Raw genomic sequence first — 19135 nt, 5'->3', positions numbered from 1 at the left:
CTCATCTGCTAACCTTTTACTTTTGGTGGAGTTCATATCCATCATGGAATCCAAATCTGCACACAGAGGTGTGGTAAGCATGAATACACTCACAGCACATACAGCTGTTCTACTGTACGTCCAATCAGGCTACAGCAGGGCCTCAGGTGTTCGGGCTCAGGTGGAGGTGATGACCCATGGCACATATGTGTGTCTTTATGTGTGCGTAAGTCTGCTCAGGATGTGTATTGATATTTACTATATATGGGATCAGTGTGTGTTACTGTGTATTTATGTGTGCCTCCAACCATGTGTGTGTGAATGTGATCCATGCCCGCCATGTGTGCACGAATGTGTGTGACCCAGGCAGGAGCTGGTAAAGGTTAATTGGGCATTAGACTGAGCTGTGGACAAAGGGGGTGGTCTCCCACTCCGTCTCGGTCTCCCAGGGGTCCGGAGGTGCCCTATACACACGCAGCAGGGTGCAGGTGTGTGCGTGTTGGCATCAGGAGGCGAGTCTTCCTCTGAAATAAGTGACGTCCCCCTCTCCTACATCACCAGTGTGGCATTTAATGACCTCACACACGCACAAACACACACACACACGCTCAAAAGTACATCCTAATTAGTTGTTGCCTGACATGGGGATAGTTCAGCTGTGGGGTCCTGGGTGGTGTGTTGGGGTAGGTAGTAGTTGTAGCCCATCATGGGCGAAGGTCTTTAAAAGGCGGATTTTGCACATGTATATGCACACACGCAGAGAAGGTATTTTAAACAAAACCTTCACATGCAACTGTGCTGCTGTTAGACTTTTTAATTAGCTTCTATTCCTATATGTATTTTTTAAAATGATCTCAGGTAATGGCAGCTATATTAGCTTAGCTTAGCTCAAAGGTTGGATGCCGGAGGAAACCGTAAGCCTGGCACTTTGAAAAGTTTAAAAAATACACCTACCAACATATCTAAAGCTCACTGATGAGCTGCTTCTCATTTGTTTCATTTAAACACAAACAGAAATGCACTTCCTGGAGACGATATTTATCATCCCAGGATGGTGAAGGGATGACTCACCCTACTCTGCCTCTGATTGGCTTACCCTGACATCCTTATTCTCACCCTAACTAATCAACACTCCTCATGTCCAACTTAACCAGCCCAACCGAGAAAGGCAACGAGCACTAGCCAGTCAGAGGCAGAGTAGGGCAGGTCATTCCTTCCCCATCCTAGGAAGAGAAAAATGGTTTCCTTGAGTCAGTAAGCTTGTCAGACAATCAACGCTGGGCTGATGGATGAACTTCAGTGTGGCATATTTGTGAAGATTATAGAAAAAAGGGCTAACTATCTTCCCCTGCTTCTATTTTCTTGCTAAGCTAGGCTTCGGCTCACCACCCATCTCAAGCTCTAACCTTAAAACACAAACGTGAGAGCGGTATCCATCTTCTGAACTTTTTGAAAGACAGAGAATAAACGTCTTTCTCGAAATGCGATACCTTCCTTTAAAAACCTCATCCCTGTTGGTCTGCCAAGCAACTTCTTGCGGTCGCGTTGTTATAGTTACAGTTGTTAGACCAGTCACAAAAGTTAATGTTGCTTTTTTTTCTCCAGCCGTGATACTTAAAGTAATTTTACTTTTACTGTTATACTTAAAGTAATTTTACTATTTTGCTGGAAGATAAGAACTTAAATCTGATACTTAAGAGTGGTCGCGTATTCATTGCTCCTCACTAACTATCTGCCCAGTACATATCTATGTACGACATTGTTTGTTGCTGGTAGGGCTGTAGGATCATTGCCATGCTTTCAGATATCATCTTTGCTCACATTCTCTCTGTCTTTCTTTTCATTACACATGAATGGCTGACTGGGCTGCAGGAGGACAAAGTGGTGAGTGCTGTGTTTTTTCTTTCCTGGGCTACATAATTCTGCCTGTAACCTTTAAGACAATCCATCTTAATGGGTTCAGACAGTGTGTATGTATGTATGTGTGTATGTATCACTATTTCTGTCTGTCCATATGCCTATTATGATTGCAAAGAGAGTTGTATCAGTAGTAGCAGTAGCAGTAGAAGCCTGGAAAAATAGTATGGTATTAATGATTGACAACATGGATTATCATTTAAAAAGATGCTTTAATGGCCATCATATACAAATGATCTCCTGGACTGAACTACGTCATCTTGCAACTAGAATAAAACAATCTATTCATCCACTGTTTTCCATATACACTGATATTCCTGGATATCAGAGGTAGATCACATAGACAAACCAGTACACTGGGACAATTTTAGATTGTTTAAGTGTCAACTCACCACGTGGAAGGAAGTGGCTACAGGCCGATGCACACCGAGGGAGAATGTGAAAAATCCACGTGGAAAGGCGCAGATGATTACATGCTCTATACTGACATTTAAGTTCAATTCAAACAAGAAATGAAAGCAAAGTATTGATAACTGGTGTACCTTTTATTTTTTCATCCATCCATGACCATTGAACTCACAATCTTTGACTGTCACAAGTTAGATTTGTAACAAAGCGAATCACTTTACCTTCATTTCTCAGGGGTTTTGAGTCCTATAATGCTGAGCAGAGTTTAATGGATATATTTGGTGCTCAAAGCTTTGAAAAGTTACATTTGGTAAACACCTTTCAGAAACAGTGTCCGTGCTTTTCAGAACCTTTGGACCTTTTTAATGTAGTGTACATAGTGAGGTTGGGAAAATGGATTTCCATCTTTCAAAGACCAAAAACTCCTGGCTGAAGTGCCCTTTGACGTATAGCTAAAGATTGAAGTACACAAAGTAGCCATCTCACTGCAATAATTATTCTAACTAATGTGACTAATTTGCTAAACATCTTTGTTATCTTTGTTGTCCATATAATATGAAGCTACAGTCAGTAGCCAGTTAGCTTACCTTAGCACAAAGACAGTGCTAGCCTGACTTTTTCCAAATATGACAAAATCCACCTACCGACACCACTTATCGCTCACCAATTAAGAAAACCGAAGAATAAAAAAGACCTTGATGTATTTTTTTGTCAGTCTAAAAGTCTTGTCATCACTGCGAGGTTGCTAGGCAACCAACAGGGACTTCAGGATGTTACAGTGATAACCCTCTAACTCTTTGCAAGAAAGCGAGTGGGCCAAGAAAGTAAAACTGTCATTGTTTCACCCAAGCAAACAAAAGCTGTTTAACCTATTTCACTGCTACAGCGGGACAATAACAGTTGCACACTTGACATGGTGTGCAGTGTTGCAGTACATACAGTTCACAGGCAGATGTGCAGGTAGAGGATGGGGGTTTAAAAACCTGAGTGGCCACCCTATCTTGCGTTTTCCTCAGGGTTTTTGGTCTGTTTCATGGCTTCCTCCTTCGTCTTATGTCCTGGTTAAACAAGAGTTAAGCGTATCATCCGATATGATGCCGCTGGAGAAGCAGTCCCGGCGGACATGCCTTTAACACCTTCCTCTGCGTGTGTAGTTGTGTCAGGTTTAGAACCTTACTTGGCCTTGGCTGCCTTCCCTCAGGGCAGCTGCCAAACGGCACTTTGATGATACTTGGCCGGGCTTGAACGCCACGGCTGTCCGAGAGTGCTTTGGTGTGCTGTACATAGCGGGCTCACTCCGTTGCTAAAGCTCGGTACAACAATCACTGGCTCTAAAGAGGAAGGTTTTGGCAGAACGGAGGCCTTATGTAGCACTGGCTGTATAGCTGGACAGCAGACCGGGTTGAATTACTGTTTGACATGGATTTATTTAATTAGTTGGGGATTGATTAATCTTGCCTGGCACAGCAGTCCAAAAGAGCAAGTTACTCTGCCTGCTTTTTCCACTCCACTCAAACTAAACACTCAAAGTCAAAGTGAAAGTGTTGGCACGGATATCCCTGGGCCTGAATGATATGTATTCTATCAGTGTTGTATAGTCCAGGTCAGTTCTTCTCAAATAAAGTGCTTTTTTGCGTTTCCATGGATCTTTGAAGTCAGTTCCTGGGAAAATGTTGCACTTAAAGTTAAAGGGTAGCTTCACTTTTATTTCACTTGGAAGTTACCAAAAGTTGTTAGACATTTCCAATGGTGATCTATAATTTGAAGCAAAACAATTTGAAAGCCAGTGTTGTGCTCACATCACAGGAGGCACCAAAATGTAGTGCTTCATGCAACAGTAATAGGGAGTTTTGGGTTAAATTTGGCTATCAATAATAATTAATGATTATCAGGGATAATTATTAATTATGATTAATAATAAGATCCAATTTACATTAGATCAACTCTGGGCACCACCCTTGAAGAAGGGAAAACATAGCCACTTCACCAAATCAATCTCAGAAAAGGTACTAAACTGTTTGTAACTCTGATTAATGGTTAACAACTACAACCAATATTACCATAACAGCTAGTAATGGTCGAAGGACTTTGGAGTTCTTGACAGAGTAGAGGTTGGCAACATTCACTCTTGTACAATATTAAATAGGCAGCTTGAAGGTTCAAAGTCTTTTATTCAACACAAAGATGAAAACACACTAACTAACATGTACTATATACAGGGGTGTGTGTGTGTGTGTGTGTGTGTGTGTGTGCATTACATCACCCAGAGTTTTAAGTCCTGTGCTTAGCCTTGCTATGCTATGCTATCTAAGCCCAGTTCAACGTTACCAGTCTTTGAAGAAAAAAAGACTGGTAACGTCCTCACCTCCTTTGCAGGGATAGCAGCTTGGTGATAACTTGCTTGGTGTTCCTCAGATTGTGAAGTTAGCTGGCAAGCTTTGCGTCGCAGCTGCTGGTGCTAACTGATCAGGAATACTGGCAGGACCTCGTGTCGCTGCAGTGAGGAGAAGTTCTTTGGGCCTGCTGCAAATGCAGCTTGCATCTCTCCGCAGCTGTTAGGCCTAGAAGAAGAGATCTTGAGGGCAGGCAGCCCCGTGGGGGGGGGGAGATGGAGAGGAGCCCTTGAGGATAAGAAGTCAAAGGAGTGGAGAGAGTTAGAGTAAGAGAGCGAGAACAAGGAAGGCGCTGGAGTTTTGACTATCTGATCAGAGGGGTGTCTGTCACTCTGGCCAATAGAAGCTCAAAGCTGAATTTTGAACCTACTGTAGGTGTGAACAATGGGGAATTCTGGGACACTGAGTTCAGTTCAGAGTCCATTTTGAAATCCACAATGAATGACTTCATCTGTGGGTCCCAGCATCAGTGAAGCAGATGTTAAAGAAAAATGTATTCATTGTTTTACAGCTGTTTCTTTTCTTGGAATAGTAAATGCCAAAAAGTATTTTTTCGGCCAGGAGACCAACCCTGGCCCGTAATATTCTGCCAGATTTGGTGGGTTTTTGCTACTTTTTATTTAATTGGGCTGGTAGAAATAGCTTTGAGTCAGCTGTGGTAATTTGGGCTACTTTTTGTACCATTTTGGTGGTTTATAGCAACATAACAGCCCTGTTGTCCAGATAGTATGATTAAGACCAATAGATCCTAGGCTGTGGTTGGGCAAACTTTTTTCTGTCCAATGTGTCAGCTTTGACCATTTCATCAAAATTGCCTTACAGCCCAGCACTGTTTCTGGCTTCCTTCAGCCCAGGCGGCTGCAGCTACTCATGCTAACTCACTTTGTCAGCCTATAACATTTAACTTGCCACAATTTTGAATTTAATCCATAAAAGCCTAATGGATAACAGGGCTTTTGCAACAGCACCTTAATATCTTGACTTCATTCTAGCTGTTGTTCCTTTATGTTTTGAATCCACGCCATACCTACAGCGTAGCCTCTGCACAGGTGCATGCCCTATGCTGTGGCCTAGCTGTGGACTGCAACAACTACGATTGGTCCGCTTAGCTGCATAGCATTGTCTTGCTTCTCAGGTGCTTAGCGGCGGTGCTAATGGGGATTGTGACCTGTAGTTTCCCAAATAAACACACTGGCTGCTGCTCCTTTTGTTTTTATACTCCAAGTCGCTCAAGCTTGGTTTGTATGGAGGAGTGGCGTCCCTGCAGACTTAAATGCTCACTACGGTGTAGACCACTTGATTAGGTTATGGCGCCAGCTCTGCTTATCCTTCGTGCAACCATAAATCAGTCTTTAGTTTTTTCTTAAAAAAATGTAATTTGATTCTGGGGTTTACTCTCTATTGTAAGATAAAAAAAGTGCTCACTACACTCTCTAGTAGAAATAGATCTCCTCAGGATTTTAATAAAGCAAAAATAACAATTATTACTCAATACATTTGTGTGTACTGAATGAGCTGTGATGGGTGTGCTCAAGAATGATGCTGACAGTAAATGACAGATAAATAAAGTTTTAATAAGCGTAACGATATACAGCGCGGCGCATGCAGCCTGTGTTGTGCTAATGATATTCAGGGCTCATTATCTGCAGTGATGGCTGAGCTCTAGTGGAGAGACGAGTGTGTGTTGTTGTACTGAAGCCAAGTGTTTCTCACAGAAAGGGCCATTTTTGAAGTCTTGATTCCTCCTCTCATGGGAAACTACAGAGAAGAGTGTTGTGTGTTACTTTCTCTCCCGCTCTCTCTCTCTCTCTCTCTCTCTCTCTCACACACACACACACACGCTCACTAACACCTCTCCTCGCTCTAATTGTAATGTCCACAGCAGTATTTCTGTGGGGGATCTGTGCTTTTATGTGGCTATAACTCAGACTGCTCAGCACTGGTAGATTGCTGTTTTTGGACCAATTCTGATTCAGAATTACTGGCATGTCTGCTTCATCCACCGGTGTTTTCAACCCACTGATGCTGTAAACCATGGATGTAATGTTGGTTGTATAAATATACTCTATACAATTTTAGAACAGAGCCTTTTCCCGGTGAGGATGAGTCAGAGAGGACAATGGTAATTGTGTGATTGAAATGTTGTCAGAACATCTACTTTGAGAGTGGTGGGAGAGGATTTTTTTCTACATCATTTGTATAATGCCGGATCACCGAAGGATACATACAATTATTTTTATTATCAAATAAAATAGAGTGAAAGTACAGTTAAATAAACCTTTTTCAGGACACACATGCGACCCAGCTGCCAGAATAAATCTTGGCAATGTACTTTTCTGCAAATCATGGATATGATGAAACTTTCCATTTCTTTGTGATGCAAATTTAGGTTTCTTTAGGTTCAGTTTTCAATTTTAGTTATTTTTTTCATTTTAGGCACAAAAACCACGTGGTTAGGGTCAGGAAAAGACCATGTTTTGGCTTTTGTGGTTCTGCCTCCTCAAACGCAGCTGGAAATTGTTCAGACGTCTCGTCAAAATTATCCGGTTTTGTCGCCACAAAAATGGCCACAAATTGTCCTGACATCTCATTTACAAAATGTGATTTTAGGCTGGAAATTGTCTCAACGTCTTCTTAGAAATATTCTGTGTGAACCAGGTGTCACACCACCATCGTCATCCCATCCTCCTCCTGAGAAGGAAGGTGGCTCGTGTATGTGTAATCCGAATGCAGTATAAAAAATTTATCGTAGAAATGTTGATATAGTACGTACGAAACATACAGACTTAACGTATCTGTTGACTGCAGAAACATACAATGCCAACATTTTGTTCTTGCAACTGAGCTGCAGATATTGTGAAATACAGATTTAACTAATAATAACAACATAATAGTTGTTTCCCTCTGTTTCCAGTCTTCATGCTAAGCTAAGCTAAGCTAAACACGCCCTGATCTTCCCAAAGTCGCTTGTTCCATACACCCACCAAACATACACAACCACAACCTATTGTCAGTTAGCTGGCAGTCTATATAATCATATTTAGCATGTATCTTGCAGCGCACACCTCTTTAGGCCCGTCTGTTGACTAGAGGCACCACTTCCAGGGTCAGTGCAGTTGACCTCCTCCCTCACAGCCACTTCCTGTATTACTTTAAGGAAACTGTTACAGGAGACTCAGCGTGCTCATTCGTCACATGTTTGTCCAATTGTGTTGCCATCATGATAACGTAATAGTTGTGTATCACAGCTTGTCCTGGGGGAGGTGTTTGTGGGCTCAGAGACGAGTCTGTGTCATGCTTACGTAGATTTGTTCCGAGCATCACAGAGCCACGCTCATTAACCTTTCTGTGGGTTAAAACGGCTCAAACACAGCGTCGTGTTGGCAATGAACAACCTCACGTAAGCTGACACCTACCCCCTCTGCAAGCAGCTGTGACTGAAAAAGTTCAAAGTTAGGAATGACCCATCAAATCAAGGCAAAAATACCTAAAATAATAATCTTACTATGCTTCTGATACTTGTGGAAATGTACATCTATTGATCTGAGCCTACAAGGAATTATGGCTTTGTGCTGCTTTGTGTCGGGGTGCAGCGCAGTAGAAAAGCCTGAGCGATGTGTCATCTGCTGTTAACGCCACAGCGCCTCATGATTACTATTGATCGCCAGTCTCGCTAGCTGCGTCTGTCTTCACGTCCATCTCTCATTGACTGGTCTTAAGGGGGCCATCTCTCTCCCGGTTGTTGCTGTACACTCCCTTATGAAAGCAGGCTCGCACATCCGTACACGCTCAAATACATTCTTGCTGTACAGTGTTTGTCAGGCACACACAAAATGCTCGATCTGTCACGACAAGGAGGACACAATGTCATGTGCATATACTGTACGTACATGTACACACTTTCTTTGTGCAAGACGGAGAACTCCGTGTTGCTTTTAGTGTCTATCAGTGTAATGAGGATGTAGGTGATATCTCAGAGTTTAAAAAGTTGCAGTTTTGGAAAAAGAGGAAAAATCAGGATTACGGTCAATGTCATTAACATCAGCACAGCAGGTTAATGAGCCCAAGTTCACCTCGACGGTTTGCGAGAGCTACTCGAGAACTAAAGAAGAGTCCTGACTGTCATGGACTTTCCTCCACAGTCACCTGATCATTTACGGGGGCACTTGAGGACTGAGACAGCCAATCAATTTGTGACATCACAAGGTGCTTTGTGGAACACTGTCAAATCATGCCGGGATAACGCGAGTCATCAGGTTTTGTACAAACTTGTGGAGTCCATGCCTGTGCATGCTGTCATTAAAGCTAAAGGGGGACAGAAGATCAAATATATATTCTGTAATTCATGTACATTTTTTAGATTTTCAACTTTTTACTCAAACTGTTGAGCTGATACTATCTTTTGTAATAAAAAAAATAGTATTACTTTCTAAACAAAAAATGCACTTTTTCACCCTGTATCTCTGGAAGTGTAAGTTAACATTCAACAGTCATCTCAGTTTAGTCATCTCTTTGCCCCCTTGACTTTTTTTTCTCTTTCACACGCATGCACGCTTAGAGGCCTCACACTCAGTCATTCAGTCTGTCAGTCAGTCACTCTGGCAGACCTTTACATTACCAGGTGCTATGTTTGCTAACTAGAGACGTTCAGTGGTGAAAAAGGGGAAGTGCACGGTCATGACAACCCTCAGCTGCTCACAGCTCTCTCTCTCTCTCACACACACACTCACACCACATCCCGTCACCTATGCGTGTTCATAAAGCTTTTATCTTTCCTTATTTTGGAGAAAACACAGTGTTTGTATAGAGAGAATGAAGCTCGAGCTAAAGTTGTCCTCCCATTGACCCGGTAATGATGCACTCATATGTTTGTGTGTATCAGGGAAACATATGTTATATCTGGCCTGGGGACAGGGGGCCTCACTTGGCTCTCTGCAGACCCTAATATTGATCAACTATAGAACTGTAGCTGTTGCCTGTGTGTATTTATACTAGTATGTGTGCGTAAAAGAGAAAGCGTGTAGCCCATCATGCAAGGTGCTTACTTGTAGGACTAGTGTACCATGTGTTATACTACAAATACAATGCACCCCGGTGCCTGTAAATGCACTTATTTGTGTATGAGCTTTTTGTGCGTGTGCATGTGTGTACTGTATGTGTGTGTGTGTGTGTGTATTTTGCTGCGGGTGCCGGGCTGTGCTGATATAGTACCTCATTAGCTGCTGTGGACACTAATCTCCTTTGTGGCAGTCTTTCATCCTTAGTGCAGGATTTATTGACGCCCTCGGTTACGGCGCTCGCCTCGCATGCTGCTGGTGCAATACGTCAAGCTGTCATTGGCTGATGCTACTTCCTGGTCCCGCCCCTCCTCCCACTCCCCTCCCTCAGGGTAAATGTGGTATTTGTCTCACCTGTTAGGCGGCACACGCCTGGTGTGTTTAAGGACAATTTGTGACAATAGCAGGAAGTCTAATGATGGCTGGAAGTGTTACATGACAGTTTGTCATGTTTAGTGGACGGTGTAAGGTCTGGCTGCTGCCTGGAGGAATAGAAAGAGGCAGTGACAGACTCATAGGGGGAGGAACTGTCGGATTTTTGTGACTAATAGAATTTTATTTAGCGATACAACATGACAGTTACCTTCCTTTGCTGAACTGTTCAGAATTTTTTGGAAGTGCGTTTATTCACTTTCTTCCTGAGAAGCAGATAAGTAGAACGATACCACTCTCATGTCTGTGCATTGTGTGGAGGGAGAGCTAGCTTGGTATAAAGACTGGAAACAGGGGGAAACAGCGAACCTACTTTAAAGTTCACAAACAGGAATACAAAATTGACAATTTGTAGTTTCAGTTGGAGATTTCTTGGAAAACAACAGCTGGAGACCACAACTGTGCGACAGAGCCGGGCTAGCTCTTCCCCACCTGCCGTGGTGCGTTCAGTTTTATCTGGGAAGTTATAATTTCAGAGTTCCCAGTCGGCAATTTTGAATGCAACAACACGATTCCCTGATATGTTCCCGGGTTTGGCTGTGATAAACAAACGATTGGCTTTTGGGAGGAAGGGGTGGGATATGTGTCATTTAACGGCCATCTTGTTTTATGGACTTAAATAGTTTTGTCTCCCCTCTTATAACGTCTTTGCTCTAGCTTCATATTGACACCGCCTTTCGTGTGGCGTCACTCTGTCAGAAAGAAAGTGAACACGCTTATTTCCCAAAATGTGTAACTCTTCTTTGAGGTTAAGGCTGACACTGCTACATGGAGTAACGTACAGTGCAAAACTAGAACGAGACAGAGTAACTGGACTGACTATAATAGTTGTGACTAACAGACACCTCTCCTTCCTCCCCAGAAGGCTGTAGTGGGTGTTAATTAGCCTAACATAGAAGCTGGTAATGAGCTTGATAACAAGGTGCTTGGAGTTGTCATACGGTGGTCAATAGACTTTGACATATGTGTATATCAAGAACACAGCAGTCAGAAAAGATGCTTTTTACAGATGACGATTCAATATAATCATGACGCTATAATTTCACTGACACCTTCTATAGCCGATCCCCTATTGTGTATCAATAGTATAATTGTGTTTCGGGACTTCATTGCACCCTCATGTTCGCCTCTCTCAGATCCGTCTCCGTGAACTCTTCAATAATTTAGTCTATAACTGATTAAAAGATGCCCCCTGGACGGATCAAGTGTTGCACATTTTGATTATGTTCTCATAATTTTTTCAGCTAATTTACTTTTAAGAATAAAACAAGAACAGATTCAGCGGTTTACATCCACGCTGCAGGAGACTTTCCGTTTGGCTGATGTATAAAGAGAGAAAAAGAGAAAAACATCTGAATATGTGAATGTGGGCACCAGTGGAGAGCTCGCACTGGGAATTGAACCTCTCACCGTCTCACGCTGACCTCCATTTCACATACTGTACAGTCTGTCGTTACACAAACGGCCTCAACTCTCTCCAGGAAAACAAACACCTAGCCACACAAAAAGTCCAAGATTTCACCACTGGGTTATTCACTGCTATACTGTATCATGGAGGCCCCCGAACGCACCATATACACATGAGCAATGGTGCACACAAGCGGATACACACTCCAGCGGATACACTCTCCGGCTCCTCGACAGACGCAAATAGACACACACACAGATGGACGCACACACTCGGATGCAGCAGGACGCAAAACAAACACACACAGGGGTTTGGTGTCCTAGTTTCCATCTGTGGAGAAGCTATTCTCTCTCTCTGGCTCTCTCCTTCACTCACAAACTCCTCTCAGGGGGGGTCTTACTGTGGTCATGTGACACATCGCCGCTGCTGTTGTTGCAGTTTGTGTGTGTGGATAAGAGCAGGCGTTTGTATCTGCATGTGTGCATCGCCGCTCATGTGTATATATTTGATTGTATGTCGGTTTTGTGTGAGTAACGCACAATCCGCCTATATATATGTCCATCCTTTATCTGCGTGTGCGTTTGTGTGTGTGTGTGCGTGTGAGCTCACTGTCAGGCTGCTCTTTGCCAGCCTACTGTTCCTCCTCTCCGGCGCTTGTTTTACCATCAGAGTGTGATCTAATACAGGGATTACTATGGGATTAAGTGAGTCTCTTATAAAATAACAGCTCACCGCTCCGTATCTCCACAACACTCGCCATTTGTTCTGCGGTATCAGCACACTCTAACAAAGGTGGAAGCACAATAACTGCTCCAGCAAGGAGTGAAATGTGCTTCGAAAGGAGAGGAAGAAAATTGGCGGGTGAGACAATCCACTCAAAACAGGGCGTATTCCTGTAAGTCAACCAGCTAATTTCACTCTCCGGTTTCATTTTTTAGCAGCTAAACAAATTTTATTCTTTAGTTAGATTTTTTTTCCCCTTAGTCACAACCATAATAAGTCAACTTTGATGTTTGGGGTGTCTTTTTTCTTCATGAATTATAACCCTGAGAGGTGTCCTCAGGGCCTTAGGACAATCAAATACAAAGAGACATTAATTTGTGTTTTTTATATGTAGCTCTACAGTACAGACGTACAGTAGATGTACAGCTGGAGAGATGAAGACATGCCATGCTTGAAACAAACAAATAAAAAGCATGGATGACAATAAGAACAAGGTAAAGATATTATTCATATATGTCAATGTTTTTATTGTAGAGTAAACTAGATCAAGAAAAGTTAGATGCTCATTAGACGTGAAGTTTTAACCATTATAATGTATTTAAAGCTGATTGAATCTGTTTTGGATCAAATGTCTGTGTGTAATATGAGAAGTGTTGCCTCTAGTGGCAAACCCACAGTAAAATATCAGCCAACAGTCCAGTTTATCTCAGCTCTATGGAGGTTTTTAGCATCTTTAAGGTCGATGTTTTATCTTTTGATTCATTGTATGAATTCTTCCTATCAACATTGCTATTACAGCTGCTGCAGACAGCTGTTTCCTGCAAAAAAAAAAAAAGCTCTGATAAACTGTCCGTACACTACCTGCCCAGCACCAAACAACCTGAAGACAGTGTAAAAGAATATCTTGTGAACGTGGTGCAGAATTTAGCAGCTAAAGCGATATTTCTGAGTTTGTCGAGACTAAACCGGAGCTAGAGTGCGTGTTGGACTTACATTCATTAGTTGGACAAAACATGCTTATCGTTGCTCCATATTTTGCTGAATGAGCAAAGAAGCAACTGTTTGAAATATCAACTTCACAAGGTGTTCAGAGGCGTGTTTCTGCTGCCCCCAAGAGACCAAAAAGATCATTTAATGCAGGTTTGAGCACAGATAATGCCCTGTGTTGCATTGTAGAATGAATACTGAAGCATATGTACATTATGCTTACATTGTGATTAATCAGCTGTCTTTAAAAAAAAAAAAAAAAATTGAGATGTGCTGCTGAAGTGAAAGAGATGCACTACTAACCCTGCATCTTGATTAATACCCGGTGTTGTACACTGACATTAGTTACTTTTAGAATAATAATAATAATATCTTTTGCATGCTGCATTCAGACAGTCTGAGGTCTTACCTGTAATGATAAAAAAAAGTAAATAAAATATAACATGAGGCCTACATGTCACAGGAAAAGCTTTATTCTTAGAAATAGCTTTGTTTTTTACAGTGTGGAAAAAACTCTATAGCAGATATGGCAACTTGTTCTCTAAGTGTGGTGACTTTAAAAATAGTTATAAATAAATAAATCACCATGTAGCTACGACTGAAGCAGTAGCAATTAATAATAGGTAATAATAGGGACAGGAAACAGTTAAATACATTAAATAAACTAAAAAAAGTGACGGTTAAAAAAAAAAAAATAATAATCGCACAGCAGGTGACGTCACCTGACTCGCAGCCGTCACGTTCAAGCTCCTGCTAACGAAGATGTCGGACAGACGTGTCGGTCACTCGTGGCTCGTTATGGACGATACGATGCGCACATGGGATGAATGCTACGCCATACGGGCCACCGACTGGATTTTTGCTGACGCAGTCATCCCCGATTCAACGATGGAGTCCGAGTTGGACGGGTAAGTGCGGTTTCAACATTTCACTGCTTGCTAGCTAGTTTTCAACGTTAATGGAGGGCGGGCGGAAGAGGCTATTAAAACTTACCTGCAGTAGCATTAAAGTTACTGCTGTCTAATTGCTGTAATGGCCAGTCATCTGTTCTTGTGCGTTACATTTGACTAACAACACCTTGGCATGTGTAAGTCCTTTTATCCATTCCTCTCTGCGCAAGTTTAACGCCAGCGTGTGTGTACGGGCATTAGGCTAGCTAGCAGGTTGTTAGCTAGGTAACGCTAGCCGTTGTGTAGCTAACATTCGCTAGCTACATTAATGTGTCATTTGTGCCCCGCATATTTCCCCATCTTTTGGCGTATGTGAGCTAATTTACAGACAAAATTGCAGTTTTAGTGACCAGACAACTTTGTTTTTTTAATATATATATCTATTTAGGTAACAGTTGTGAATTTGGTCCAACTGCAGTACTTTTTTTTTAATTCTTAAAACGATTGCAGATTGCAGGCTCTCATGTGGAAGACGACCCATGTTGCACCTTGCCTGCCAGTTAGTTATGTTTTATAATGAATTAAATCCCTCCTTGTCTGTGTGCCATTTTCAGTCCAGAGGAGAAGGATCCTGTAGATCCAACGGATGAAGAACAGTGTTTATCTTCTCCTTTTTTGCCTTTGGATCTGCTTCCACCTCCCAATTCCTCACTTCCATCCCGTTCAACATCTTGGTCACCACCCCACACAGCTCCAAGGATCAGGCCCATCCATGCTGCATCACCACCCTCCAGGTCTAGACGGTTCCTTGGATTTAGAGCACCCGCTCCCACGCGACACAGGTGCGGCGGCTGCTGCTGCTGCAACTGCAGCCAGAGGAGATTCAGACCAAGAAGATTCAGGCCAAGAATATACAGGCCTGGAGTGGCAACATGGGAGCACCTTCCTGTGGTCATCCAGCCTTTCAGGTGGTACCATGTGGTCGGCAGCATGCAGTGCAGTCACTGCAAATCCAGGGGAAGGCACCAGATGACGTCATGGATGTGCCAGAGCTGCAACGTGCCTCTCTGTCTGATGCCGTATCGGAACTGCTACGCCAAGTGGCACGATCAGAGGTGTTGACTACAGAGGATGGAGGTTTTTGTTCTGAAAGGAGAGGCAGTGGGAGTTTGTTCTCCGTGATGGGATGAGTTCTTGTGTTTGTGAAACTTTTGTTAGCCGGAAGACTTATAATGTTTATTCTTTACTGTAGTTAACAGGAATCACGCTGAATACTGTAATACAGGATGATAATTTGGTGTAAAGAAGAGGGACACCACTTGATTTTACTTTCTCTGAATTGTTCCTCAAATATGACTTAATTACAATAAATATTCTCTTCAAAAGTTGCTGTGAAGAAAAAGTGAAAAAGTTTATTTTTGGAGTGGTCCACTGGTTTGCACTCATTATTCATTATAATCATCATTCATTATTCATACAAGTTTTCCTGATTCTGTAAATGTTTGTTTCAGATTAAATTGCAGTGAAGTAACGTGTTTGTTTGTTTGTTTACTATTTAAAATTAGACTGCTTTACACAGTGTACGGGAGGCTCAATGTTGAAGTGAAAACAGTAACTTAATGTTAATATCCAGAAGTTGTACAATCTTATAAATGCAATGGGATATAAGTTTTCACGCTTTTATAACGTTTCTCCTAACTCAACTCAAAAAAAGAAAGTTTCAAGGTAGTCGAGGGACTTTCTCCAAAAGCAACACAGAAGTAAGCAACAACGGCTACTTTTTACTGTGTTTGAGATCAAATGTTGTCGTTTTTATAAAGTTAATTTTTAATGTGTATAAAAATTACATTGGGATTGACCTGGGATGAGAATGTGTGGCTGTTATTGAAAGATATTGACCAGGTTGCCTAGGTCCTGTTCGGTATGCAATATAATGCCATACAATATACACAGCAGGGGGTCCATATCTATCAGCTAAGCAGCTGAGGGGTCCTTGGCCTGAAAAACACTGCCGACCCCTGAACTACACAACTAATCAATAGAGAAATAATTGAGTTGTAGCCCGTCATGTTCTCGTTCTGTTGAGCACAAATATTCATGTTTGTGTGGAGCAATATTTTTTTTAATATCCTTAGCATTTATTACACTTTTTTTCAGAAGTGTCAAACATTTCTCACAGTTTTTTGAATTAAGAAGATGTTTACTGTTTGTATGTTTTTATTATATTTTATCTGCTGCTTTTCTACCTTTTGACATCCGAGGCTATTGGATGAAATGCAGGAACGAAAATTAAGAGACTACATTAAGATGCATTGGAATTCCTGCGTGACTACATACGAACCAGTCATGAGCGCCTGCCTGTGGATGTATGGACGAGTCGGCTAGCACTGCAGTGTCGATCTGGCAGCCGTCCACCTCGTCGGTCTGGCTGCAGAAAATCACAGATTGGTGGATGTTTTCACCAAAGCTATAATGTCCCACATGAGGGAGTGTTTTGCTTTCTTTGCTGTGTGTGTGTATATATGTGTGTGTGTGTGTGTGTGTGTGTTTGAGCACACGTTTTCCCTCTCTCCCTGGTGGTGCTGGGGTGTTTGGCAGGATAAATATAGCTGCGTTGGTGTAAAGCGGTTTTCTCCTCGGCTTTTGTAGCTTTAATCAAAAGCAATCTGGAGGAGGGAGAAATGGAAGGGAGAGGAAGAGCAGGAGGAGGAGGAGGGAGAGGGGAAGGGTAAGAGGAAGAGGGGGTTGGGGGTGGAGGGGGGGAGGTAGGGTTGGCCAATGCCAGAGTGTTTTATTTTAGCTCTCTTTAAAGAGTCATCGGGGAGTGTTCAGGAGTAATGAGAACCCTGGTGGCTGGAGGAGAGGGACTGACTCTAACCTCCCCTCGCTCTCCTCCATCCTCTCACTGTCTCTTTATTTCCCGCCCAACCTCACTTCCCCTGTCATCCACTCTTCCTCATTCTGGCTCTGATGTCAACACAGGACTGCGACTGCGGCTGCATTCACACTGCAGGCCCTCGTGAATCCTCATATCTATTCTAGGATGTAACACACATCCCTCATCGATACGAACTGACAGCGACGTTGACAAGACGCGTGCAGACGTCAGAGACGTTTGTTTTTAATGAATTTCAGTTAGCGTATGTTTGAAGCCATCTGACTCTAATTCACATTCATAAATACCACTCTAGGTGGCTATTTAAGGCTTCCTTTCCCATGTTGTTGTCTTCTGTGATATGTGGTCTGACGGATTGTCAGAATTGTTGCAATTCAGTAAGTGAAAGATATGAATTAGATTTAAAGAAAACAAACCTGTAGATGCACCGGTGTAATCGCTGAACATCGGAATTGGCCGATATTTATCTTGTTGACTGCTATCTGCCTGTCTGTAAATAAGATTTCATTTACCGATGGCAGCGGCTGATGTTTATCTGATCTGTCTCATCAGTTTTGCACCAGCAAATTTACGAGGTACTGATTTGTGACATTTTGTGTAAAAGTAAGGGATCACGGTAGCAGCATTTTTGCACATATGTAGGCTTTGTATCAACACCCTCATAGAAAAATGTTACTGAACAGGAATGTTCCTGTTTTTATCATAAAAAGAAAAAAAATCTGTGTGTGTGAATCAGAGTTTCTGTGGGAACAAGACATAATAAGATGCACGGCCAAAGAAAAAGAGGAACACGAGTGGCTTTCAAGGAGGCGCATACTGTAAAATCTGTTGGTTGCTTGAAGTGTAACGTGTCATCACCGTCAAAATGTGCTGATATGAGATACTGTATGTACGCTCTGAAACGAACACCGCTTTCAGAAAAATCACGAGCAGGAATCCAAAATTGAGATTTGCAGCGTGAATGGATCCGATCGAGACTGCAGACATGCGACACGCTGATTTCACAAATGTGACGAGAAGAAATGTGAATGTGACGCTCTCAGCTGTAGTGTGTAAACACGGCCAATGTATAGTTGGTGTGCATATGTGCGATTGAACAAATAGAAAGAAAGAAGATGGGAGATATGATTTTGGCAGTGAGTTGTGTATCCTTTCATTATCCAGTTGGCTTTGTGTGCTTCATTTGGAGGCCAGAAGCAGCCCACAGTGGAAGCCAAGCTGCTCCCTGGTATAACTGCCATGATGGTGATCTTAAAAAGCTTCCATAAAAGCCTTTTTCTGGACCACTCACTGGCAGCAGTGCAGCTCTTTAGGAAGTGCATTGTTCCATTTCCTGTTCGACAGAAGCCGGGCCTCAGATTAGTGGTTGGCAAAGTAGTTGGTTGAGATTGGTTTTCACAGGCTGCGGCGAGGAATAGCTCCTTCCTGTCGGACACATTTACGTCAGCTGCATTAAATATCTCAGAAAGAAAACACGATGTTATGTGAATGTATGTCATGTACGTGGGATTATCTAATTGTACTCAAGCTTTATGATGAAGACCTGTGGGCAAATCATCCGGTGTCATGTCATATAGCAGCGACTATAATCTCTACCCGTGCTCTTTTCGTCCTAGGTGATCTGGGTGTGTAATAACTGCCGGAAGCAGCAGGAGATCCTGACCAAGCCAGGCGACTGGTTCACTGGTCCGGCTGGGAAACCTGCTGGCCTCGGTTCAGCCATCAGCGAGCCATCTGTGTGCCAAACGCCCGGTGACAAGAAGCTCCGCTCTCGCTCCCAAGCACCCCCGGGCTCCACCACCGCAATCCAAGACCCCAACCGACCCGGCGCACCTGGAACCACACCTGGCACTGATTCTCGGTCACGTAGCGAACCACCACGAGACACGTAAGCTGTAGCGAAGACGAAACAGAGACCTTGCCACTTCCTGTTTTATATTTGACTCCGGTAACATACCAGCTTTTAATCTGACTCAGGACAAGCGTTGTTATCCAAGCAACACCACTGAAAACCTTTTACTATTATTACTATTATTGTTGTTGTT

The 19135-nt window shown here is 42.7% G+C and overlaps 2 protein-coding genes across 6 annotated transcripts in view; both read left to right on the top strand.

Annotated features, from left to right (window-relative positions):
* The window catches only part of rims1a (regulating synaptic membrane exocytosis 1a), a 90566-nt gene that overhangs the window by 29288 nt on the left and 42143 nt on the right, over positions 1-19135 (top strand). For 4 of the 5 annotated variants that reach the window (XM_084376351.1, XM_084376350.1, XM_084376349.1 and 1 more), the window contains exons 4-5: positions 1852-1863; positions 18707-18978. In XM_084376351.1, the coding sequence (XP_084232477.1) occupies positions 1852-1863; positions 18707-18978 (284 nt within the window). The remainder of the gene's footprint in view (positions 1-1851; positions 1864-18706; positions 18979-19135) is intronic. The other variant, XM_084376353.1, reaches the window with a different exon arrangement.
* Positions 14022-15725, top strand: LOC311271024 (uncharacterized protein). The gene is made up of 2 exons (XM_084376357.1): positions 14022-14212; positions 14809-15725. Exons 1-2 carry the CDS (start codon positions 14067-14069, stop codon positions 15314-15316), a joined length of 654 nt encoding a protein of 217 aa, XP_084232483.1. The 5' UTR covers positions 14022-14066; the 3' UTR covers positions 15317-15725.

The sequence above is a fragment of the Pagrus pagrus genome (genome assembly GCF_965226575.1).
Source record: "Pagrus pagrus genome assembly, chromosome: 15".
In the NCBI taxonomy this organism is placed as follows: domain Eukaryota; kingdom Metazoa; phylum Chordata; class Actinopteri; order Spariformes; family Sparidae; genus Pagrus; species Pagrus pagrus.
Note: the sequence above shows the minus strand (reverse complement) of the source record. Positions and strands in the feature narration are given on the sequence as shown.